Here is a 26,894-nt window from a genome sequence, read left to right as displayed (position 1 = left end):
ATAGGAAGAAGAAACGAAGCCAAGGTCGGCAAGTATATTATAATCTGCAATTGCTTTTAACATCCAATCAAAAGCAATAACACACGCTCTTTAAAGGTACGGACGAGAGACGAGCATCGATTTCTTTCAACAACAATGGAGGAGATTCTTACACGCGAGAGTGCAATACAAAAGTGAACTTTATCAGTAATTAAATTATGATTTTAGTCACGCTACTTGCTGTCTCTCTTCTCCTGTATATAAGCTCGAAGGCTCCTGCCATGGAGAGTGCAGCGATTGGTTTTCTCAACCCATCTTTGGTTTTTCTTCCGTTAGGAATAAATCCCTCTTTGTATATAATTTCCTTTTCGTCCACTTTGATTGCCTTTGATTGAGGGAAAAGGCTGCAAAATAATTTAGGTAAGTCGTTTATATAATCAGTGCTAACTCCTGTTAATTTGTCCTTGCTGCATGATAGCGATGATCATGTTCCTTTGTGTCCTTAATGGCATCGATTGGGCAATGGAGATTTGGGAAGTGGGCTTTGTCTTCTAATGGCTTAAATGCCGCTTTACCTGTATCACTGTCTCAACAACTTCAAAGCGTGTGCGCATTTAATATCCATTCTAGTGTGCTCTATTTTTAGATGTTATTTACTGCATTTTAGTTGGTCTGGCTTTGTTTCATTTATTTATTTTTTGTAGTAATGATTATTTACAAAGAGAAGTGGTCGGTTTACTTTGATATTAGTTGATGCAATACCTTACAAAAGTATGTAGAGGAGGGAAATACATGGACCAAATGGAGCTTCGAGACTTAAGACCCAGCTTCCCATATCAATTATTGAACATAGATAGGCCCGACGCTAAAAGCTAATATATGCTCAAATAAGTTCTAAATATCTTACTAAGTGAAGCAATCAAGGCAGGAGCAAGTGAAACTGTTTATAACTCTGTATCTATGCCCCAAGAACGGTCCTTTGGTCTTTAAAATATGCTCCAACATTACATTTGTTACTAGGGATTAGGAGGGAAGAGAAATAGTTCTAAAAAATACAATGGTGTTTGGATAGACAGAAACAGACGGATGGAAAGGATTATGAAGGATTAAGAAAGATTAAAAAGAATCGATCTGATCAATTCTATGTACATTTTAATTCTTAGGGGATTTGTAGGAATTTCCATATAAAGAAACAATCTTATTCTTCTTTCCCACTTGTTCTCCTATTTTGCATCTATTTAGAAGTACATAAAAAGTCTACTTACGTGGCAATGCATTCTTTTCCTTTTCTTTTCCCTTGCTAGCATCCAAATAATATTATAACTTATTCACCTCAAATTCTTTCCCTTTTTTGCCCTCATAATTATTTAAATCGCTTTCTTCACCTCCTAATCATTCCATTCAAAATGAGTGTTAATGTATAATATAGTGCTCGATAATGTTTAATCAGCCCTTCCTTTGCGTGGATTTCTTTCTTCTTGCTTTTTTTACAAGCCATCATAATATAATGAAAATGATTTGTAAATAAGGTCGAGTAAATTTACAGGACACAAAAAAAATTTCTTGACGTGTTTTAGAGAGAGAGAGAGAAAGGTCTCTGATTTGGGTGGATCGTTGACGTAATCGTTGGGTCCTTCTGTCACGTGGGTTCTTTTTCTTTTTCTTTTTTCATTTTCTGTCTTTTCATTTAATTTCAAAGTTCTTTTTTATAATAAAATGTAACTCATGGTTCTCTTCTTAAATTTATAAAGGAATGCAGAGATTAAGAATTTCTAGTAAATTTTATTTCCCAACATTATTCAATGAGCGGCCCACCTCGTGCATGAATTTTCACTCACTCAAATATTCGTGTAAAACCTATTTCTATGGCAATAATACTTACATACCATTAGCAAAATAGCTATTTAATATCCTTTTTCCGGTTGTCAGTAAGGAAAATATATTATTAATATAATTCTTTAACAGACAAATTTAACCATCAATATAACATAAATTATTATATTTGTTGGATTCATATGAGTTCAATATACAAATTGGATTAAATAAATTTCACAAATATCATATTCAGGATAAAATTATATAATGGATATTATTACATTGATCTCGTATATGCAAAGCATTTGATAACTTTTTGCAAGAGGTACAAACCATCTTGTCTTTTAACTTTCGTTAACACTATTCCTGTATCTTCCATGGATCCTAACTCCACGCATTATAAATAACACACTTCAATCCCTCCTCTCCTCCATTCTAAGTTCCTCTCTCTCTCTCTCTCTCTCTCTCTCTCTCTCTCACTCAGAGAGTGTTTTGTGCACCCTTTGGTTTTTAGGTGGGTGCACAAAACACGAAGCAACCTGGGAGCAGAAGAAACACAGTCCACTGATTTTGATTCGGTTAGTGTTAACTAAACTTTAAAGTAGAACTAGATGCTACCCAGATTGAGACAACATGGCCTCCGATGGATGAGTAAATTTGAAGTTCCTCTCATTTGGCAAGACAGGGTTTAGTTTCCACACACACCACTTACTAACAATTGCTATTTCCTTCTTTTTTGGTTGCTCTTCGGGACATTAAAGATGGGTGAGAGCGCTGCCACCAAGAACAACCAAAACCACCCCCACCACCACCACCGCCAAGTTCGTGACATGTCCATTGAAATGCTTCTTCAGAGTGCCTCCAATTGCTTCGACTCCTTTGACGACGATGGCCGCCTCAAACGCACCGGTACTCAACCTTAACTTCTTACACTATATCATCTGATCCAATTCTACTTATTCACTACAAGTTTGACACATCAGCTGTGTGAAATATATATTGTTTGTACTAGAAATAACAGTCTTATATGCTTAATCCAAGTGCTATTCCTCACAAATTACTGGAAAAACTATCTTGAGGGACGATGAAAACTTTCCAAATGTAAAGAGCTGATCGGATTTCGTCGATTGACTAATCAGGGACGTTATGGACGGCGAGTGCGCACATAATAACAGCTGTGATAGGATCGGGAGTGCTTTCACTGGCATGGGCCATTGCTCAGCTAGGGTGGATTGCTGGCCCAGCTGTGATGTTCTTATTTTCCTTTGTGAGCTACTACACCTCTTTCCTCCTCTCTGATTGCTACCGCGCTGGCGACCCCGTCTCCGGCAAGCGTAACTACACTTACATGGACTCTGTTCGCTCGATTCTCGGTATGAATTGATATAGACTCCTGCACTTTGCTTAATTTCCTACTAACTTATGTCTACAAATGTCTAGCAAAATGAGTCGCGAAACTTTTAATTAGGAAATAATAGTAACTCTGCATTCTTAGAATATGAACATTTTCAAGGTTTTATTCTCAGGTGGAGCAAAGGTAAAAGCATGTGGTTTTATTCAATATTTCAACCTATTCGGAATTGCCATCGGCTATACCATTGCAGCATCTATCAGCATGATGTGAGTACAACTCTTTGTTCTAAAACTCTCACAAATTTATTTAGCAGATCACAGTGAACTTACAATTCTACTGTTTCTTATATAACCTGGCTGATTCATTTTCACATATGCTCCCTCTTTCCAATGAAAGGGCGATAAAACGTTCGAATTGCTTCCACGAGAGTAACGGGGAGAACCCGTGCCACATGTCGAGCACTCCGTACATGATCATGTTCGGCATCACAGAGATTCTGCTGTCCCAGATTCCGGATTTCGATCAAATATGGTGGCTTTCTATTGTGGCTGCTGTCATGTCCTTCACTTACTCTTCAATTGGTCTCGCCCTAGGAATTGCCCAAGTTGCAGGTACAGATTTCTTCTTTCTCCAGACAGATGGCCTAGAAGTTTCAAGAGATAATATTATCAATATCTTAAATAAGAAGTTGATTCCAGCAATTTCTTTTCTTGATGAGCAGCTAATGGAAGTTTCAAGGGTAGTCTTACCGGAATAAGCGTTGGAGCTGTGACTGAAACCCAAAAGATATGGAGGAGTTTCCAAGCTCTCGGAGATATTGCCTTTGCATACTCATTTTCTGTCATCCTTATCGAAATTCAGGTACTTAAACGTAATTACATCCGTTCAAAAACTGAGGAAATACTTAAGAGTGGATAAATTATTTTTCTTGTTAATTAAAAGATCTAAGCAAATATTTGTGACGGCTAAGCCAAAAAGTTAAGTTATGAGTGTCGCAAGCTCAGGAAAAATCGTGTCTTTGGCAGGACACCGTCAGATCCCCACCATCAGAAGCAAAGACCATGAAGAAGGCTACTTTTCTGAGCACGGCGGTGACAACGACTTTCTACATGCTCTGTGGCTGCATGGGCTATGCTGCTTTTGGTGATGCTGCTCCAGGAAATCTTCTGACCGGCTTCGGTTTCTACAACCCATACTGGCTTCTTGATATTGCCAATGCTGCTATTGTGATCCATCTTGTTGGAGCATACCAAGTATACTGCCAGCCGATTTTTGCCTTCGTTGAGAAACAGGCCGCTCAGAGATGGCCTGATAGTGAGTTCATCGCCAGAGAGATAAAGATCCCGGTACCAGGCTTGGGCCAATACAATATGAACCTCTTTAGGCTCGTTTGGAGGACGATTTTCGTGACCTTGACCACCGTGATATCAATGCTACTCCCGTTCTTCAACGATGTCGTGGGGATCCTTGGTGCCTTGGGATTTTGGCCTCTAACGGTCTATTTTCCCGTCGAGATGTACATTAAACAGAAACAAATCCCCAGATGGAGCACCAGATGGGTATGCCTCCAACTGCTGAGCATGGCCTGTCTTGTGATATCAATCATGGCAGCAGCGGGCTCGATCGCAGGAGTTATGCTCGACCTTAAGAGTTATCAGCCATTCAAGACGAGCTACTAAAAAAATACAGACGTTTAGTTGATCGGTCATTAAAGAAGAAAGAAATAATGTCATTGACGTTTCCAAGTTTCATTGTGCACAATTCCTTAAGTGGGCGGTGCTAGTGTGGTTTGCATCTTTGTCTTGGTCAGTTTGTTTTCTAAAACAGTTCTTGTTTGGAAGAAGGAAGAACTTGTATGTAATTGTGTGGAATCCTCAATATAAATCTCTTTTCTTCTCAATTTGCTTGTTAGTGTAAAAATCTTGCTATAACAAGGGTGAGAAAACACCCATCAATATCGTTTTATGATAAAACATCCTTCCGACAGCCTACGGCACACTTGATATCCATGATTTAAACCAACCTACCAACCTCCTAGCATGTTTCTAGTAAACAGCAAAGCGATATAACATGTGAACTGAAACAAACATTCATTTGAGTGATTTTGATCTCCAAAGAACAAGCATTTATTTACAACAATAAAAATACCGTAATAGTGCGGCTAAATGTGGGGATGTTCATGTTTGCTGCATCGGAAATTTCCTGATTAGTTAAACAAGCTTTGGAACATTGTAAGATATCACTATCTTCCTTCTCTTCTGTCTGATCATTTCTCCTCCGTCTTCCAATTGTATTCATAATCCTGCTTTCCGCTCCAACGTTACCCCCGACCAATGATTTGGCATTACATCTAACAAATTTCTGATTTCACTTTTAGAGTCTGTTTGTTTCGCGGAAAACAGCTTCCGAGAAAACATTTTTCGAAATTTCCGATATTCGGATGGCAGAAAATAGACGGTCAAAGAAAATATTTTATGATCAATGGAAAATCTCCTCATAAGATTGTAGAAAATGATTTCCTTTTTTGAGAAGAGGAAAATATTTTCCATAACTTCTTCCACCTTGTTTCTTTTCACCAACACATTTATGCTTTCTTTTTTTCTTTTCTTTTTTTCCATTTCATCTTCTTCCTTGGTGGCCAACCGCCAGCCACAGTGGCAGCCGGCGATCGGCCGTGAGCCAGCTCGAGCCTCGCCCTAGGCCGTAAGGCTTCACCTAGCACGATTTGGCGAAGCCAAGCTCAAGCCTCGCCAAATCCCGCGAGCCGGGCGGGGCTCGGGCCTCGCCCGAGCTTGCTAGAGGTTCACCAGGCTCCGGTGAGCTCGCCGGATTTGGCGACCGAGTCTTGGTCGCCACCACTGTGGCACCGACCATCGTCAAGCATGCGGCGACAGAGGAAGGAGGAGGAAGGAGATGACGGCAGAGGAAGGAGGAAGGAAAAGGAAAAGGAAAAAGAAAGAAATAATAATAATAAATCAATTTTTTAAAAATACAAATAATTAAAAATTCATTTTAAAAAAAAAAAATATTAAAAAATAAAACTAATTTTTTGTGCAATTAAAAATATTAAAATTCAATTTTGATAATTTTTCCCAAACAATTAAATTAGCTAACGAACGGTAAAAAATATTTTCCATTGGAAGTTTAGGTTTTGGCCGAACATCGAAAATAAAGTTATTTTCCTGGAAAATAACTTTTAGGAGAATGTTTTGCGAAAATATGATATTTTTACGAAACGAACGGACCCTTAATCATTACAATTCTTCAAGGTTTTATTACATTTCTAATTACATAGGTGGCGAACATGTCGTATGCACAGCTCTGCTTAGATAAAACTTCTTGGAATGATTTTGCCCGTGTAGGTATTCTCATCCATAAGGGGTATATGCTTGACATAGACAGTGCCCATGTTTTATTATTAGTTTAAGTTTTTGAGATAAACAGTCATCTGATAAGGAAAATAAGGAAATCGGAACTAAAAGAAGAAGAAGAACAGGAACAAGAAATGAGAGAAAACAAGATCTCGAGGAAAGTTGGCATGATCGGTCTGTGTTAAACAACATCCACATCTGGGTAACTTCAATCCTATCAAAGTAGGGTCGCCACCTTTTCTGACCACATATCAAACCTTCATGCATCTTTTTCTACGTCCTCTCTCCAACGTACAAATCGGCATAGAATTGACCTTTCAGATCCTGAACGCACCCCCCTTGTTGCCAGCAATATCTTTCCCTACCGGAGGGACAGACAACGACCTTCACTTGTTGGAAAAGACGTCGAGACCTCAAGAGATGCTGCTCATTACCCAAAGATTTTCATGAGAACCCATATAAATAAATAAATAATTGTCATGCATGAAGATCTGAACCTCAGTCCTGAGTCCAGGAAGGTTTCATTTGAGCTGAGAATAGAAAAGCTGACAGCTAAAAGGCAGAATCAAAAGGGGGTCCCTAATAAATCGAAAATGAACGGTCGCTCAAAATCACAGAAAAAATTTAATGGGTCGGACTCGGAAATGTCAGGCAAGAAATATGCTCATGCTCAGCACTGTTTCTGTACTTTAAGCAGGAAGCAGCCAACGTGGAAGACAACACTCCACAGGACTATTAAGTAGAAACGACTTTTAGGGAGAGTACATATTCAAATGATGGAAATTTTGGGATGCTCCATCAGAACCACCAAAGGTGCTGCTTCATGTTTACTCCTCTTTTCCATCATAACCTGTGGCCAGTAACGTTAAATATCATCTAGTGGTGGAGATATCATGAGCATCTGGTCCACTTAGACGCGGTTCTTCCTCCCAAACAAAATAGAATCCTTGTGAGGTACTTCGTTTGAATTATCTAAGTGTAGACGATAATGTAAAGTGGATGACACTAGCATGCACGGCACAAGCAGCTGTTCCATTCTTTTCATTATCTTCTTTCTGCTCTTAATTCAGATTCTCCAAAATGGAGATCAAGAAAATCGTGGAAGCAGAAGGCAAAGATCCACCTCTACTTTGCGGGAGCTAATCACATAAAAGGATCCCCAGATGACGTGAGATAGTGCAACAGCACGAATTAATCTCGTTAGAAAGAAATCCATTTACCCTGGGGATCATGTCAGTTTGAAGTCGTCCATATTTAATACCCATCTTAGTATCACTTCCAATTGTCAAAAGGAATTTACTCATTTTCTTCATCAGTCACAAATCTCTAGTTTTTCCCAAGCTCTTTAAACCAGTTTTGCCAGCACCAAGATAATTTACATATATGATAGACGTCACAACGCACGCAGATATAGACACGGATGTCCTTGTAGATGTATAAATTTGCAGATTTGTTAATTCAAAGGGAAACCTCTCCACATACCGAGTAAAATTACTAAACCATCTACCAAAGGCGAGTTGCTTATTTTAGTAACAAGAACACGACCGTTTAAATAAGAGGTCGGCAGCGTCCCCACTATTTTCTCTTCTTTTTTTTCTTTTTTCTTTTTGGGGGTGGGAGTGGAGGTGGTTGGGGAGGGAGGGAAACCTTAGACCTCGCGCGATGGCGAAATAAGTGATCTTATAGGAAGAAATAGACTGTCAGCTTACATGCAACACCCAAGAAACCTCACCATCATTTTGAAAATGATACCGCAATGACACTTACAAATACACCGCCGGAGGTGTTATGTTCATCATCGAATAGAACTGTCCACTAAAATAAAGACTTTCTTCTATATAGAGATGTGCAGAGCAATCATACAGATCGATACAGATGAGGTTATACACTCAATAAATGGAGCTATATCACAACCCAAGAGGGAAAAAATTACCAAAAAGAAGACAGTCTTCTCAATCTCAATGAGAAGCAAATCTAGTAAGAGTTTTCCATAAATGGAATCAACAGATGCTATTCTACAAAGGCACAACATTCCAACCGATAACACAATAGCTTTCAACTTCTTTTACCTCGAGAGACGCTCAATTGCTGCGAGCGACGATGTTCTGCAACCTTTGGGAGAAATCAAATGGATTGTGTGTATCTATGCTCTATGTCTGCACATGTGCACAGTACATTTCATCAAGAAGACGTGCTACCACCTTCTGCATGAAGCAGACTAGCATTCCACCAAAATATGACACGGTTGCCAACAATGCAGCGTTAAAAGATGCAAGATCGCTCCAGGATTTCAAAAGAGCTCCTCAGAATTGAATTTGTTCCAAGCTTCCTGAGCATTATTAAAACAACGATATCAGTAAAAGGTTATCCCTCAGACAAGAATTCTTCATTTGACTTGTGACTAGTTCCTCCACCTTTCAACAAATTACTTCCTACATAGTGACACTAAGACGACCCACATTTATAAATATGTCCTGAAAGTTTATGGCGATAACATGCGCAATACCAACAGAGACATGACGAATTAGGAAAATTTGATATCCCAAATACCTTAAGGAGGTCAAACACTTTTTCAGCAACGTATTTCTGCTGAAGATTAGCACCTTTCTGCTGCACTTTATCAGGATGAATGCACAAGGTTGCTTTCCTGTATACCTTCTTCACCGCTGCACCAGTTATCAAATCTGTCAAAGACACAGGCTGCCAACCACATTCAGGCCAGAGCACCTACCAAAAATCAGAAAAAAGAAAAATCAGCCACTGCAAAATACAAATCAATGACCAAAATATCTATCAGCGAAAGCAAATAATTTCTGTCAAACTGACTAATCAAATTTCAAACCAAAGTTTTCCATTTAGTAAACTGCAATAACCATGGTAAGTTAAAAAGGGGAAACAAGTATCTACAACATACATATTGTAAAGTTGAAAGCAAGGCCCGAAGGTTCCCTCTTGCCAAGAGCCCATCGCTTGATCTCCACATCCAATGTTTCAGAAATTCTCTGAAAATCACCCAAACCAATATTAAAGAGAGAATCTCACTAATTTGTAATTTTGACCAAGAATCATTGTAATTAAAGAGCTAATGTGGGATGAACATGAAATAATAGAGGAAATATGCAACCCATATACAATGATCATCAACAAAAGTATTAATTCAAAATCGAAACAAGCTTCAAATTTATTCTGCCATCTGCATTCAAATTTACTATTTCATGCCCTTCGTCATCTGAACTGTGTAGGACACATCAATGTACAAAAGCATCCACACTTTTCCCCAGTTTAACCTTGACAGCAGTAAGTGCATTCTTAAAGGCGATTCATAAGAAGCCATTTGTTGTTTACTTTTCCCCAAAAAGAAAAAAGAGATTTGGAATTCAAGGAGAAATATTCCTAGTCCAATTGCAGAAAATCCTTCAAAAATGAATGTCAAATAGTAGAACCCAAACAAAGCAAAACCTAGATAGAACCGCCAAATTCAACCTCTAACGAAAAAACCCAACAAAATCCAAAACGCACACAAATTATAGTAACCAATGTTATGATCTCCTCAGTACGAGTCTAAATCGGTGTACCACCAGCTCCTGCGCAGCGCAGTTCAGAATGAGATGCTTCTTATATCTTCCTTTTTACTTGGCTCCTATCTATTAGGGCATACGAGACATTAAAAATCAATCACTAAGGAGAAAAAATTTTTGTTTTCAAATGTCATATCTATGTTCAATCAGTCTCAAAGAGTGGTAAAATCAAGGGATTGATGTTGGAGAAAGTTGCAAACTGGTGAAAGATTCACTGACGGCATAAGTAAGTCTATTATACAGCACTAACAGCCAGTTGTTTTCAGCCCTTCTTTAGGGGAGTTTAAAGCCTGAACCTAACATTATTTTAAGACTGCAACATAGAAATTCAAGGATTAGCCAAGCTTTATGACAAGGCATACCCAATAATCATTACACCTGCAGAGTCTTGATAAGTTAGGTGACAGCAACAAGCTTTAGCAATAAGTAAAGCCATAAAGACTTGAATATGTCTTTCTGTATTGAAGCCACGATCTCAATACTCAAAAGTAGCACAGACACATAAAAAGAAACTTAAACAATAAGGAAATCACAACAGCATCTTACATGTCTCTCAGCCTGCTCCCTTTGAACCTGAAGATCCCGCTGGTTCTTCTCAGCCAGGGCTTTTGCCTAAATAGGATAGACAAGACATAAATCTAAGACAGAGGTCCATCAAACCAGTTCAAATAAGGCTAAAGTTTCAGCATCCATCATTCACGAGAGAATAACATAATGTCCCTTTAGCAAGCATATACCGCTCGTTCTTGAGCCCTCTGTTGGCGTTCCAACCGAGCTTTACGTCTTTCTTCACTTTCTCCTTCAACTTCCTGAAAATCCCCAGATGATGCTACTCCTCCTTTTAATTAACAAAGGGAGTAACAGTTCAGTAAACAATCAAAACGAAAAGCATGTGAGAAAGCTTTTATCTCTCTGCGAAATTCATGCATGCTACCTCCAAAATTGAAGAAAGATCGTCAACAATATTTGTGGTTGATGAAGCTTTTTCATGCTTGATGAAGTAGATTCAGATGTCTTGGCCACATCAGGCCCCTTTCTGCTTTGTGACTGTGTTTCAAAGAAAGGATCCTGAGTCATCAAAAGTTGCAATAAGGAATCATTCATTTACGACCATTGTAAGGTCAAAAATGCGGCAACTTAGCTCTAATTCATATACTCACTGTAGAATTGGCCCTGGGCCGCGGAGCACTGCTTGCTCGACCCATGCTGAAAAAGATTCGAGATCATTATCATTCTTTGTTGGTTGGCCCTAGCAGCCTTTTCTCGAGCCTCCGCAGCAGCCCTCTCTCGAGCCTCCACAGCAGCCCTCTCTCGAGCCTCTGCAGCAGCTCTCTCCACAGCAGCTCGTTCTGCTTTCATCCGTGCTTCAGCAGCTCTCCCCTGTGCTTCCCTATCCCTTGCTTCTGCAGCAGCCTTTTCAGCTCTTTCCCTTGCCTCTACAGCTGCTCTTTCACGGGCTTCAGCTTGTGCTCTAAACACTGCTGCCCTTCCGCGCTCTCGAGCTTCAGCATTCACTTTATCCACAGCAGCCCTTTCAGCTTTCTGGCGAGCATCCGTAGCTGCTCTCTCACGTGCCTCAGCAGCTGCTCTCTCACGTGCCTCCTCGTAGCCCTTCCCACGGCTTGTCTGGCCTTTTCCCTCTCAATCTCTCTCTCTCTTTCCTTTTCAAGTCTCCTTTGTTCCCTCTCTTTTTCTTCTTTTCTCTCTTTTCTCAAGTCTCCTTTGCTCCCTCTCTTCCTCTTCCTTCTCCCTCTGCATCCTCTCGCGATCTAACCTCTCTTGCTTTTCCCGCAGAGCTCTCTCATCAGCATCCAGAAAATCCTCATCCTTCTCGAGATGCACAGTGTCTCTACTTCTAGCAGTCTTACTACTCTCTCTTTCCCTTACCTCCTTTGCATGCCTAAACTTAGCCTCTGCCCTCTCCATGGCTTCTTTCATGGCTGCTGCAGATGCAGCAGCATCAGAGTTCATCCCCATCTCCTCACTATAAAAGCCGTTGGAATGATCATCAACATTATTTCTACTCCTGCCCATTGCAAAATCTCCCAATTCATCTATTGGAGATGAAGCTGAACTCCTAAAAGTAGGAGGAACTGACTTAGAATCCTCAAAATTTTGAGTGGAATTTGGGAATGAAGAAAACTCATTAACATTTCTCTTCGCATTTGCAGATCCAAAAGAGCTACTTCCTGCTCTTATGACTCGTGCTGGTCTTGGAGGAGGAGGTCTAGACGGCGGGGGCACACTCGTAGGTGGTGTAAAAAGAGGAATTTCTGATACCGTGAGCCATACCTCATCAGAGGATGAGACATGTTCCTCGTATCTTGGGGACATATCTACTGGACTACTGGCATCATTCGGACTGGCCTGTGCATAGGGAGGATCAGAAGCAGTTTGACCAGCAGACACGGGAGTACCTCGAGAAGCAGGAGGAATATCAAAGAAAGTTTTATTAGATTTAAGATCATTATCATCAGGAAAAGACTCTTCCACAAAGTTGTCTGGACTCCTCCTAGAGCTGTGCTCTCTCCTCAAAGGACTTCTATCCTTGCCACTATTGGTTCTTTCAGATGAAAATGACGGCACAGATTTTCCCAAGCCATCAAATGGATCCATGTCATCATATACTCCCCCACTGGATACAGATGGAGCATCAGTTTTCATGCTCTCGGATTTCCCAAGCTTACTAAATTCTTCCAATGGGTCAGTGGAAAGGCCGGAAGATGAGGTCACATGGGGTGAGGTTGATCCCAATGACGCAAATGGATCTTCTGTCATTTACTCGTGTGATGCGTTGGCTCAGAAGACCAAGTAGGCTCTGGCATTGGCCTGCGAGAAAAAGAGAAGTTGGTGCATGTACTGAGGAATATCTTATATATTTGTGAAACGGAAAAATTGGAAATGTAAAACTTCCAGCATAATTACAACAGACAAGATAGTGATCCCAGATCACAAGACCCAGTCATTCCATCCCAACCTCAATTGTGAAAAAACAAGCAAAACAGAAATGGCCAATCCCCTTCCAAAAGATTAAGTATGCCAAATAACCTCACAAACTGCTACCAGATAACTGTTAACTTCATGATTTGGCTGTTGCTCTTGAAATGACCCTTAAACTTTATAACATTTAGATTTAGAAAGAACTCAGTCACTGCCATGTTAATTTTCGATATACTTACTGATCTCATCATGTCACATATTCAAATTCTTACTTATAATCTGAGAAAAATAGATAAATAACCCATTCGCTCCAATGGCACCCCCCCACCCCCGCGGGCCCGGGGGCAGTTTTTCCTTTTCTTTTCACCTTCCAAAGGCTAGGTCCTAGTTGCGAATTTTTTCCACAGATCTACATAGTTAGAATATACAAACATTTCATGTAATCCATTGGCTGCAGTCGTAATTAGGCAACTGAATCAGAGTCAAAATTCTTTCGAATGTGATAAACTATACTACCAGTTCTCCTCTAGAACTAATAGTGTCTTCCAGGGTGATTCACATTACTTAGTTAAACTGAAAATCTTCTGATGTCAGCATACTGAGGAGTTTATCATAAATGGTTGATAAAGCCAATCAAAAGCAAATCATCATAAGAATAGCATATGTTGTCTCCTAGTTTTTCCACTAACAAGGCATGGGTTATGCAAATCTTTGGCAAAATTTTGGCAAAATTTGCTGTATGTTTTACCGCTTATTAGTGTTTAGCAGTAGAATTTCCACGTCCGTACTATGAGTTACATTTTTTATTCAATTATATACATTTTTCTTGAACAAAACGCATAGATTGGGAAACTTTGATCCTCCACCAATGCATACTACATTCTCATGGGATTTTATCCGATCCCATGAAGTCTGTAAGTTTTTAACCATCACTAGGCGGTTCATATTTGAGAAATCTGACCAAACTTGACCCAAATGTCATGTCAAGACTCCACATTACCCAAAGCTACAAAAAGATGAAATATATTAAAGTTAGCTTGTTCCAAGACTTAAAATCTGATGGGTTCGACTGTTTTAATGATACTGTTAGACTTAATCGAAAGTGGAACAGCTAAGGATATACTTGCTCTAATAAAATTCAGCGCTGTATAGTTTATGGAGTTAAATGCAATTTTCTCATCATGAGTACAAGGAACTCTACTGAGACAACTATACCTTCACATTTCTGAGTAGGCACCTCCATGCTATAGAATGAATATCCATATCCATACTCATAACATCTCTCTCTCTCTCTCTCTCTCTAAAGAACTACGGCATGCACAGGGCAATTTCAAAGGCAAAACAACATTCACCTTGACAATTGAGATCATAAACTAGTGGAATCACTCAAAAGGCATACAACTGCACAAAGTTGATGAAAGGGGTCATTAAAGGAGCTAACTTATTCATGCATCCAATGGAAGAAGTACAGAAATGAATGCATTCCAAGAAATAGGTTTAAGATTAGAAGAGCTTGTTTGCGATGGTATAGACTATGACGTCCAGTTGCTCTAGTGAGAAGACGTGATTATAGGTCAAGAAACAACTAACAAAGAGTAGAAGAAAACCTAAAAGACGTTATAGGAGACGCTAAAAATATGGGGAGTACCTAAGGTTAAAACTACAGAAAACTTTGTACCAAATAGAGAAAATGGTATAAAAGCATTGAAATAGCTGACTCCACTTAGTCAGATAAAGTTATGAAAGTAGCAATCACAGTCTCCCAACATCTTTACAAAAAGTGAGAAGAAAATAAGTTTTCCTTCACAAATCCCAATTTCTACAAAAGAATATTGTTCTAAGAGCTAAAGAAAGGAAAGAAAAGGTAGATTCTGTGTTCAACACAGCACTTTTCCACATAGAGATCAAACTTTCCATTTCCAGTAAAAAGAATGTATAGACCATTTCATGCCGAATGCAATAGAGCACATCAAATAAAGATGCTTGATCATTGCCATGAAAATGCCGTGTTTATACTGTTAATCACAATAGGAAATAAAGAAATACTGATTATGAGTTTGAAAGAGAAAAAGGAAAGAATAGGTGATCAAATGAGCAAATTTTGGCAGTGAGAGCAGAAAGAAAAATCAGAGTAGCAGAATTTAAAGCAAACACTAGACAATATTTGTTTGGGCTTGTTAACGAGTGTCTTTGAGGCACTTGTTAAACATGTTTAATGAGAAAAAATAAAACATTAACAGTGCATATCACAAAAACAGTCTGATTAAATGATAAGTCAATTCATTCTTCTTATATACACATTGTCCTTCTCAATGTACTAAGGTATTCATATAATGATATCTTGGGAAAAACAAGTGGCAATTTCCTCAACATGTTGTGTTTGGGAAGGGTGTGGACTGTGCATGGGAGGAATTTGTGGGAATATAATAAGATTTGGAAGTCATTTTTGGAAATAAAAGAGAAAAAGTATGTCATAGGCCCATTAATCCACACACTCTAATTTAAAGGGAAAAAAAATTATTTATAGGAAGGTACGAGATACGTATGCCGGTGACCTGCTCAGTATGGTACATATCTACTAATGAAGGTTATAAAAGTAATCAGTCTACCGTTTCTTCTCTATCATTCCTCCTAACCAAAAAAGCAAAAGAAAGTTAATTCTCAATCCCCATTTTCAATGGCCTTACTTCCTTCCGTTACAATCCTCTTTCCTCCCACTTCTCTTCATGTCGAGCACAGCATAAAAGTGGGAACCCAACTTTCAAAAGTAACAAAGAACCAATAGATCATCCTGAAACGCTGATAGCTACTGCGTAGAGGTCACAACAAATTTATTTGGCCCTGGCAGTCAATGCATACCCTAAGATCGATGACAAATCCACTGAGATCATAAATGAAAACCAAATAAAGAGAACCACGTGCATAGTGCAAACAGCAGACAATGCTGCAAGATATTAAAAAACAGATAAACTAGTTAAATCAAACAATTGCCAACACTACTGGGATCAACCAAAGCTAGCTCTAGCTGGTGCAATCAAGATACGCTCAATTAGGAACAATGCTGACAAATACTAAATCTCTGCAGCAGTAGAAACACTTAAAAGTCCATAATGTAATCAAGAAACAGAGAACAAGACAATCAGCATATATACCTGTTTTTAGCAGGAGCACCACTTCCTCCAAACCCAGGAATTAAATCATCGTCAAAAGCAGGGACGCTCGATCATATCCCTTACTCTTCGACTCACTTTCCTTCTTCCAAATCCACCCAAAAGATCGTCGAACCCACTATCTTCATTCCCTTTCTCCGCGGCGGGGAATCGGAAATGGACCTGAAGACGTCCTCATATTTCACCCCGGAAGAGCTCTTTGATCCCCGGAATGCCTTTCGAATATATCATCGTCGTAGACAGGCTTATCGTACACCGGCGAGCCCGGCGATTTGGCGCTCGAAGCGAACATCGAGTCGAAATCGAATCCCGACCCCCACCGCCGCCGCCGCCGCCCTCCGATCTGGTCGCGCCCCCTCGCATTGCCGCCGAAGAGGTCCCCGAAGTCGTCTAGGGTTTGGGACTTCGCATTGGGCTTCGAGCCGTAGGCGTGATCGGAACTGGCGGCGCGGCCGGATCGGGATCCGAGATCGAAGTCGAAGGCGGCATGGGGCCGGGGCCGGGGCCGGGGCCGCCGCCGCCGCCGGAGGGTTTCATGGGGGCCGATTTGCCCTGGGGCTTGAAGCCGAAATCGGCGGTCAGAGGGCGTCGAAGTCGTTCATTGCCGGGGCGGGTCGGGTAGGGCGATCGGGGCCTCGGGCGATGACGGGATGAGGGGCCGATCAAACGGCGGATCTCCCGCCGGGAGATCGGACGGCCGGAAATCGGCAACAACGGAGCGGGGAGAACTGGAGCAGAAGCTGAGATCTGATGAACGATGAAGATGATGAAGATGATGATGATGATGATGATGATGGAGGATGAGGGAGGGAGGGATAGAGAGAGAAAGAGAAAAAGAGAAAAAGAAAAAGAGAGAGAGGGGGAGGGATGGAGAGAGGAGGTTGGGGCTTTGCTTGCTCCTTCTCTGGGGAATGAAGGTGGGGAGGGAGGGAGGGGGAGCATGAATTTTGGTTAAAAAAAAAAAGAGAAAGAAATCAATTGAGGGAAGGTGGTGGTGGTGGGGTGTTTTCTTCCCTTATGGGCGTGGGGGGGGATCTGACCTCTTCTTTCTCCCTTGTGGTGTGGCTTTGTACGTTGTCCTCCTCTCTCTGTCTCATTCACCCCCCGCTCTTTATCTTTATTCTTTGGATTTATATTACCAACGTCTCACATAATTATCCCAACTTAATATCTGACCTAACAAGAGTCTTAAATTAATATACTTATCACAAATTTAAGGCAAATTAATTTTTGGATTTCCAAAAATCTTGTATTGATACTCATATGATAAATTTAGAGTTAATATCCTGAAAAACTTTAAATTAATACATCTCATGATAAATTTATCCTAAATTAATTTTTTTTTACCATAAAAAATTCCAAATTGGTAGACTTTTGACAAATTACTACAAACCGGTATACTTGTGATAAATATATCCTCCATTAGTTTCCATTAATTTTACTGTCAAATTATTAAGTTAAATGACACGTGATGCTTAAATTGATATGCCAGGTTTAGGATTTTACTCGTTTATCACAATTTACAATCTTTGTTATATTAATCCAATTTAACAAATGGTATATTTGTCACAAATGTACTAATTTGGGATTTTTGGCAGTCGAATAAATTAGTTTGGAATAAATTTGTCATAAACATATCAGTTTAGGATTTTTCATGATTAGTCGAAACAAATTTATCATAGGTGTACTAATTTGAAGTTTTTCATGGTCAGAAAAAATAGTTTGAGGTATTTTTATCACATGATACCAATTTTGAATTTTTCATAATATTAACCCATAAATTTACCCCCAGTTGATATGAATTTACACACGAACTTGCCTTGTCAATTAAGTTATGGTCATGTGCCATTTAGTTTAGCAATTTCACGGTAAGTAAATACTTGACAAAGACACCAATTTAGAATTTATGGTGACCTAATAATTAGTTTGGTATAAATTTGTTATATATATATATATATATATATCAAAATTGATGATTCAAAAATTAGTTTAACATAAATTTGTTGTAAATGTACTGAAGTAAAAAAAAAAAAATGGTATCAAGCCTTTTTTTTTTTTTTTTTTTTTAAATTGTCATTTTTCCGTCTCTTGTCATCTGCATGTTTTGTCATCGATGAGAGAGTGAAATTGTGTGGAACTAAAGAGTGCCATTAACGACGGTCTTCTTTTTCTTTTCTTTTTTTTTGCCCTTTTCTAGTCCACGTTGAACTGGAGCAAGGTTAATATTTGCTCAGAATGAAGTTAAGGGACCCACTGCTATCTCAACGAATACTTCAGAAACTTTAAAGTCTCCATTTAGGATAAGATAGAGGTGGATAAATTAAAGTAATTAATGGTTAAGTCATTTTAAATTCTATTTTTTTATTAAGAGGTTATACTATTCTATTAGTAAAAATACTTTTAAAATTTTCTTTTACCATTTGATTTTTGTGATGTTATTACCACTAGTCAGCTTTCCAATACTTTTTTCCATACAAAATCAAAATGCTTATTTTTTTATGTGGGAAATTAATATAGACGGTTTTAAACTTGAGCTCAATATATAATATTATGCCTAAATTTTTAATTTATTAATGTAATTTCTGAACTTTAATCAAATATACAATGTCGTCTGTCATATTTTAAATTGTTCAATATGGTACATGTTCAATTTAGTTTAGATACTAAATTAAACATAAACAAAAATTTGGGGATAATATTGAACAAATTAAAGTTCAGTTATTACATTGCATATTATGTTAAAGTTAAGGAATTATTTGTGATTATCCCTTTGATGTCAATCTTGTTTGATTTTCATAAGCCAACTCTAACACATGCATGTTAAAAAAAAAAAAAAAAAAAACGTGCCAAGTGGCAAAACGAGAATGAAAGACTTCAAGCTTTCAATTTATGTTTGGAGGTACAAAGAAATTGATAAATGACAGGCTCAAGCCATAATGGTATTCTAACATAATAAAGTATTTTTCAGTTCACTCGCTTTACAGTATTAGTATTAGTGAAATTTCTATTTCTATTTTTATCATTTAACTTAATTCTTTTACTATGAAATCGCTTTCTAATTTATATAAATTTCTAGAGAGAATTAATTTGCCAAGAAAAATCAAATCTGGAAAATGCGGAGAAGTGTCCTCCCTAAGAATGCGAAACCTGTCCATATCATTAATTCCGAGACCGTGTTTTAGCCTGGCCGTGCTTTTTACGTTTTTGTTTGCTAGACTTTTTTTTTCCAAAACTGTCGTTCTACCTTTAAAAAAGCGCCATCGGCCGGCTTGTTCCGGTAGTAGTTTTTGCCGAGGTGAATTTGACCCGTTCAAAAATCATAAATCCACTACTTCTTTTTGGCAATCTAAGTTGACTCTGTCTCTCTCTTCTCACCACACTCACATAAACACAGGCCGTCACACATATCCAGACACAACCAGCACCCGCACGACGCCATTGTAGGGTTGGGGGGATGGTGCCGGCAAACCATGGTGTGGTGGGCACCGGCACCGGCGCTTTAAGAGGCTGATTTCAGCATTCTTTTTCAACTTATTGACTTTAGTTCTTGAAACTCAGCATTTCTCATTGGGACAAAATGAGGTCTTTCTAGCGAGGCAACCCATATCCTCATTTGTCTATTTTTGATTTCTTTATTCAACCCAGCATGATTTTAATGTGAACTAGGACAACCTATTTATCATAAATTAATTTTACCACATTTCACAATTTTCAGGGACACATTTCACATTGATTTATCGATAAAATAATAAGCATTTTTACTACATTTTAGTAAGGGCAACCACTCGATAACACCATTCCCAAGTAATAACATGAGAACCTTCGTGCAATACCATCTGCTGACATTCATGAGATAAATCTTGGTGTCAGTATTTTACCAGAACCAATGGTCAATGCAATGTCCATCTTTAATGAGAGGCTGCATGAGACTCTACTCGTCCATACTATGTTTGAAGTCTGTCTCGCAGCCTAAAAAAGTTTTCCCCTTGGTACAAAATACTGATGCCGGAATGTAAGTTTGAGTTGCTTCAGAGCCTTCTGTAGAAAGGCCGATGTAAAGCCCCCGTACTCACCATCCCGGCATCGACATGAGCAGACATAAAACCCTAACCACCAGAGATGCCGCAAATTAGTGCCAGCACCGTAATATTTCCTTTCCATATCTTGTCATCACAGGATCGCCAACCCATCCAGGGATGATAAATGCTCCGGTATAATTAAACAGAAGCAATTACGGGAAGCAGTTCAGCAATAAGATTTAAGCTTCCCTCAAGCCTTACAAGCCTTTAGCCACAAAAAGTCAAGCCCCAGCCAAACTATTCACATTGGCATTAAGTTCTAATATGAGGATTCAACTATCAAAATAGAAGAACAAAGGCCAGCAGCGCAAGTCCCTGCAAGGAGAGATTATTTACAAAAAGAAAAAACTAGGTGGAGAAGTTGAAACCAAACTACGCAGATGGCGCAACCTTGTTGGCCAGTATTAGAGTCTCAAAAGGATTGGCTGTCATGAAGCATCTTTCAAGCGATCACATTTGCATCTGCCTGACATCAGTCTCGGAACACTCACATCATTTCTGATTTCCTGCCACTGAACCTAGCAATAGGAAAAGCAAATCAATGATCTAATCTGTCTCATTACAAGCTAGCACCTTGTTATGCTGAACTTAATAGCTTTGTCAATTACATTATCTAGCCTTAACTGCATTTTCTTTTATTGGTCAAGTAAACTAATTGCAATCCTAAAGATAACAAGTAGAACTAGTCTCTGTATTAACAGACTCAATGGCAGAGATGTCATGGTCAGGAACATCACTAGATTTGTGGCTCCACATGTTCACATCAGCAACAATTGTGGTATTAGAATTTTAAGAGCCAGTGACTTACTGTTTCATCAGGAACAAGGGCATATCTCTCTGACGGGGAGACCCATGTTTTTCCTGTGTAAAGTTTCCGTGCAAAAAGATGCAAATATTGGGTGAATAGTGAGTAAACATGTGGTAAAAGGTAGGAAAATCAAGATCATTAAGCACCTGATGAGAGATCAAGGTTTGAGGACTGAATTTGCTGTCCACTAGATCCATCAACACTCAAAGCCTCTATTATCTTTGGCATGTTCCTACACGTTTTCAAGCAATTATCATCAGTAAGCAGAGATTCGGCAACAACTTCTTAATCGCACAGACATGAAGTAATGTAGACCATGCTCATTATGAGCAGGTAAAAGTCTTATATTTTCCTTTTCCATTCTTTCAGATAATCATCAGCTCCCTAACACGACCATGTATCTTCACTGTTACCACCGTTATATATTCCATAGAACAGTGACTATGATCTAGATCAATCAATATAGTTTTGAAAAATGTCAGCTGACCAAAAAAGAAACCAAGGATAGTTATTTGTTTTTTCTTGAGCTTTCATGTCTCCAACTCAATGCATTTGACTATTAGACTATTACACAGATGAACCCAACTCGGACTGTAAATCATAAAAGAATATACCTATTAAACCGATCACAGGAATACTAATTATGAGACCTATTATCCAGAGAGGCATCCTTCCAATAGTATCGGCCATTCAGTCTACCCAAAGAAGAACCCACATAAACAGATGGCACACTCAAGAGTCACCATGTCCATGTAGTACCAGATACTTTCACTTCTTAGGCATGGTAAGAGAACTCAAGACTTGATTCAATCAATTCATCGCCGGAGTAAACATCCCAGCAAGGGGTGACAACATACTATCTTATGATCATTTCCTAGGCCCAGATTAAAGATTCTTCTTCATATTCAAATAATAGTTCCTTGATAGATGCCATAAGGAAGGTGTACACTCGCACCATTTTCCCAATAGTTTGTAAATGAACAGTGAGAGTTCTCTTCAGGAAAGAAGCAATGAAGTTACATCAAAGCATATAATGACTGTATGTAGCAACCCACAGGGTACAGAGTTCATTGCTCTTAAATGATGCCAAGCATAAGCAGCAATAACCAAAAATACATGTAGACACTTTTACCTATCAACAGATTCCCCATGCCCAAGCTGTCCATTAGTTCCTCTACCCCAGGAGAAAACATTGCCTTGTTCAGTAACAGCTAGTGTGTGCCTCCATCCACATGAAACCTGAACCACTTTCTGTCTCAAAGGAAAAGAACAAAGAACATATTAGCACCAGAAGTAGGAAAGACAACGAGATGATGAGTCGCACACTCATGCATGCAGGAAAGAAAACCTACTAAACTGAAAATAAATGCCATGAACTATCTCATCAGTTATCCCAATATATGGAAATAAGGATGTGCCTGCTCATTAGGGGGATTTTGACTTGCACAGGAGCACAATGATCAACGCATTGCCCACTCCAACCTGTCCAAACTGCAAGAGGAGAGTATCAGGTAATCTGCAGTATCACAACTAAAGCTTTAGCTATAGAAAATAATTATGCAAAAGTTGAAGAAATATAGAGGGGAAAATCAGAACGAAACGAAAAAGTAGTAATATACATGAATTACTTTAACATCCCCTCAGGTTTAGGCAAAGTTGCAGGATGAGTACTCTACTTTGGAAAAATACCTCAACACAGTACATCCACTAATCAAAATCATATGATGCACTGATTTTTATTCATATATCTCTATAATCTAGATAAACTGAAAAAAAAAAACTTGGAAGGCATCAATCCACATTAGAGTTATATTATAAAAGTACATCAACTCAACTACTTTGATATTTATGATAAAAAGTGCATATTGAAGTCACATAATCATATTTCTTATTTACTTAATGAATTCAATAAACTGTGATAGAGGGTATCAATGTAATTTTGTAAAACACATGGGTCTCCCTTCAATTTTGCCAAAACCTGACAGTCAATCAAGGAAATTTATCCAACAGAACATCAACTCCCACTCTAACACAACCAATACCACAGGCAATGGCAGATCTGGACTGCACATGCCGAAAAAAGAATGCCCAAGCATTCAGTAAATGTCCATTAAATGAAGGAAAATATATCCATATATGGAAAGAGAGAAGAGCTCAGTTAATCTAAAAGGCTTCATAATGTCCCAGGGCAAACAAGACTGGGCAATTGCTGATTGAACTGATTAGCAAGGAGAAGTCAAACCAAGTGATGGTGAAAAGGAAGTCAATAACCAACCTTGTTCCAACCCCAGCCATACAATTTTCCATCATGAGTGAGAGCCATAGTGTGCCTCCAACCACCAGATATCTGGAAAATTGACATTGGGACATTTGAACAGAGATAACATGTTCAGCTGACCAGATACATTCAGCAAGGCTATCTTAACATTTAGCAAACAAGTTATCAAAAGTATTAGCACAAATAAAAGCCTAAACTAGAGGAAGAAAGAGTGCGGAAAAGGAGATAATGTGATCACGATTAGACCTACAAAAGCACACATCTTCATCAGCGCGAACTATAGGTTGTAAGAGAAGGTTGAATATTATTTATACAATGTTCAAATCAAAATCAGGTAAATCAGCAAAGCTAAGTTCAGAAGATCACTCCCATGGATCCATTCACAAGCACTTTCTAGGAGTCGGGCATTTCATTTTTCTGTAAGGACCTTTCATCAATAATCATGAGTAGGCCAAGAGACAATGGAAGAGAGACAGAAGGACAGCTGCAATTCAAGGATGTATCACCTGAGAAACAAAATTCTATGCAAAGCCTCCAGCTTGTGAGGAACAAGGTGATCTTCAAAATTTCCATGTCCAAGTTGACCATATTTGCTCCATCCAAAGGTGTATAAGGCACCAGAAGCAGACACTGATATTGAATGTCGCCATCCGCAGGCAACCACAACCATTGCTTCTCCATTCAACTGATTGAATTCGTAAGAAAATTAGAACAATAGTCCTCGATGCCATACAATGAAATGAGAACCAAAAGTTATAAGAACATTATGATAAGTTTACTAGAGCAAATTAAAATGTTTTTCCTTGAAGTCAAACGGAGCATTGTTTTTATGCACATCAGAAGCAAGCAACAGACCAGCATGACAAAATGTTCTCTCCATGTCAGGAAACAATTGTGGTCTGCACAGCATGCCACATAGCACGGAATTTCATAAAGCTGAAAACAATTATTACCCTAAAATTTATATTGGGTTGGCAAAATGCTGCTTGCTTTGGCTACAAGAATTATCACTCAATCTACAAAACAGTGCCCCACAAGGCAATATGTCACTTAAAGAGTAAACTAGTTGCTGGTGAAAAACCATCTGTTCCAGAAGAAGCTAGCACACATGAAGTTTGAAAGACAAAGAAAGCTGGCACAATCGCCAAGATGAAACTAATAATATACAAAGAAGAGGTTTCTCAATGACTCAGAGCTACAGAACCAAAACCATTTCTCTCACGGTAATTTATTAGGTAATCATATAAATGGCTTCCTCTGTCTTTTTATTCTTTTTCAAAAGAAAAAAAAAAGTCCTCTAAACTTAAGACTACTGGAAGTATTAATTATATAGCCTAGCAGTGGCTTGCCTTCACGTTAAACATTGTAGCCTGTTAAACAGTAAATAACATATATTTTATGAGCACAGTGGTGATGACTGTTAAAAAGAAGTCAAAACTGCCTGGTCCTTTTCTCACTTCAAATTCTGATCAGTGAGCAGAGAAAAACTTCCAAGTATTAGCATAACTCTTCATGCATAGATCTCCTAAAGGACAAGTTAGCATCATAGGATAAACAGCATGGGATGACTGAAATTATTTTATACCAAAATCTTAACTTACATGTAAAAGGAGAAACTTTCTCAGAACTAAGCGATCATTTCTGTCACCTAGGCCCAGGTTGCCATAGCGGCCCCAACCCCATCCATAAAGTTCCCCAGCTTCTGTTACTGCAGCAGTATGTTCAGCTCCAGCTGCAACCATTTTAACAGGGATGCCCTAGTTGCATCACCATGGCAAAGCAAACAAGTTAATTCAGTAAATCGCTTATTATACACTGTAAAATGTTCCTTAATGTCATTAATTTGCATGGGACACAAATGGAGGCTCACTGTAAAGGCCTCAAATATTTTGATGTTGCCTTGGAAGAAAGATTAAAGCTTAGTTTCTGGCATGAGGAAACACAGAAATCTTTCTTAAAAGGATATTGGTGAGAGACAGCTCGCCTAAGCATTGAGCAACAAACATTTTTCCTGACATTATTCCCAAGAAATAACTTGCCAGTACCTGAAATGTCGTACCTTCTGTGGCAGGAGAGAATCCTCAGTGGTGCCAAGACCAAGTTGACCATTTTGATTCCTCCCCCAGCTTCAATTGAGCAAAGAACTTGTAAGGAAAAGTATAAGGCATTTGTCTGGTTTTACATTGGTGACTTTTAAAGTAAAGCATTCTATCACGAAACAATATCAACATGGAGGAAACACACTGGATAAGTTTCTTTTAAACGCACAAAAGCAGTAGGAAAATCATACTTTAGATTGATGAAGTACCTTTACTGAGATGGTTACAATAACCTCTAAAGTAGGGTTGGCAATTCCATTTTTTGTGTCACCAATCGCACATCATGTCAAATTTAGGTCTAATCCAAACATCGCCACATTTAAAGCACTAAATATTTTGAAACGCAAACTGAAATTTAGTTAATGGGCTATACAATCAACATGTTCAGATGTCGAACAGTTGATACAATCTCTTATCTAAACATATAAAAATGTTTTTAAAGCATATTAATGTGCCTAATAATATGGCTAAACATGTTGAATTGAACGAATAACGCATTCCTGTCATTAACAGGGTTAAAAGGTCAACCTGCGAATGGCATGTTTACTGTTCATGTGTAAACAGGTTGACCTGTTTATGACATGAACACGATGAAGCTCAACCAAAACATGCTTACTACATGTTAAGCAAGAGGGTGGTGTTGAAAATTGATAGCCCTACTCTGGAGCTGTGAAAGGGTTAATGCTGATGGTCATGTATTACACTGGGCAAGCACTGAAGCACTGGTTTTGGAAGGTCCAAGATGAACACGCGTCATATCACCAGCAACTTCTGTGTCATCCATCACCAAAACTTATAAATGGGCCAGCCATTTCTAGAGCATTTATGCTAACTTGGCAGCAGATATAGGCATTCACCGGAATATACAGAACTGAAGATGCAGAATTTAACTTTGTAGGTACTTAGAAGGAAATAAAGCTCATGTGTGAGTAACTTTCAGATACATTAGATTCTATCCGTCATATGTGAGCTCTTTGTGTATATGCTCGTGCACCCCAATTCTTTTCTTATTCAGTTCAATCCCCACAACTTTTTGGTTTTTGTTAAAATCCACATCACATGAGAATGAAAACAAGGCACCAATTTAAAGATCACTCATTCACTTGGCCCAAAAGTTCCACACTAGTCCTCCCCCATAGAGAAGTAACGTGTGTGTGCCCCCCCACTTTGACACAGAGAGAGAGACCAAACAATATCTTCTCAAAGGAAAAAAATTATTATGTGCGCTCATCAGAGATGTTTCCATCAAGTAATTGTGTAATTAAGGAATTTAGCACTTGTCTACCGGCAGTGATACATTTCAAACTGAAATACAACCAAAATACGATGAAAACACAAGTCAAGCGATATCGAAATTCCCGTGAATCACAATCGCAAGTAGAGCAATTCAGCAAAAAGAATCTGAAGACAGTAAGCATTTAAA

The 26,894-nt window shown here is 38.8% G+C and overlaps 1 protein-coding gene and 2 pseudogenes across 2 annotated transcripts; 1 reads left to right on the top strand and 2 right to left on the bottom strand.

Moving 5' to 3' along the window:
• The first annotated feature begins 285 nt into the window (after positions 1–285).
• On the top strand, positions 286–5,048 carry LOC104415996 (amino acid permease 4). 2 transcript variants are annotated; one of them, XM_010027442.3, is made up of 7 exons: positions 286–399; positions 2,556–2,703; positions 2,934–3,167; positions 3,321–3,414; positions 3,545–3,759; positions 3,870–4,009; positions 4,174–5,048. In XM_010027442.3, exons 2-7 carry the CDS (start codon positions 2,556–2,558, stop codon positions 4,825–4,827), a joined length of 1,485 nt encoding a protein of 494 aa, XP_010025744.2. In that variant the 5' UTR covers positions 286–399; the 3' UTR covers positions 4,828–5,048. The 2 variants fall into 2 exon arrangements, with proteins under 2 accessions (XP_010025744.2, XP_010025745.2); XM_010027443.3 differs by lacking the exon at positions 286–399 and adding an exon at positions 2,271–2,372.
• A 3,280-nt stretch (positions 5,049–8,328) lies between these two features.
• LOC120287639 lies at positions 8,329–16,258 on the bottom strand (annotated as a pseudogene).
• Positions 16,259–20,508: 4,250 nt separating this feature from the next.
• LOC120286795 lies at positions 20,509–24,362 on the bottom strand (annotated as a pseudogene).
• Positions 24,363–26,894: the final 2,532 nt, after the last annotated feature.

The sequence above is a fragment of the Eucalyptus grandis genome, chromosome 8, assembly GCF_016545825.1.
Source record: "Eucalyptus grandis isolate ANBG69807.140 chromosome 8, ASM1654582v1, whole genome shotgun sequence".
NCBI lineage: Eukaryota > Viridiplantae > Streptophyta > Magnoliopsida > Myrtales > Myrtaceae > Eucalyptus > Eucalyptus grandis.
This window is presented reverse-complemented; position numbering and strand designations above follow the sequence as displayed.

What these genes read in the sequence shown, in the direction of transcription:
- LOC104415996 (XM_010027442.3), top strand. Translation starts at nt 2,556, where the DNA reads ATGGGTGAGAGCGCTGCCACCAAGAACAACCAAAACCACCCCCACCAC. An exon ending in TGGCCGCCTCAAACGCACCG is followed by an intron (nt 2,704 to 2,933) that starts GTACTCAACCTT and finishes TTGACTAATCAG; the next exon opens with GGACGTTATGGACGGCGAGT. An exon ending in TCATCCTTATCGAAATTCAG is followed by an intron (nt 4,010 to 4,173) that starts GTACTTAAACGT and finishes TGTCTTTGGCAG; the next exon opens with GACACCGTCAGATCCCCACC.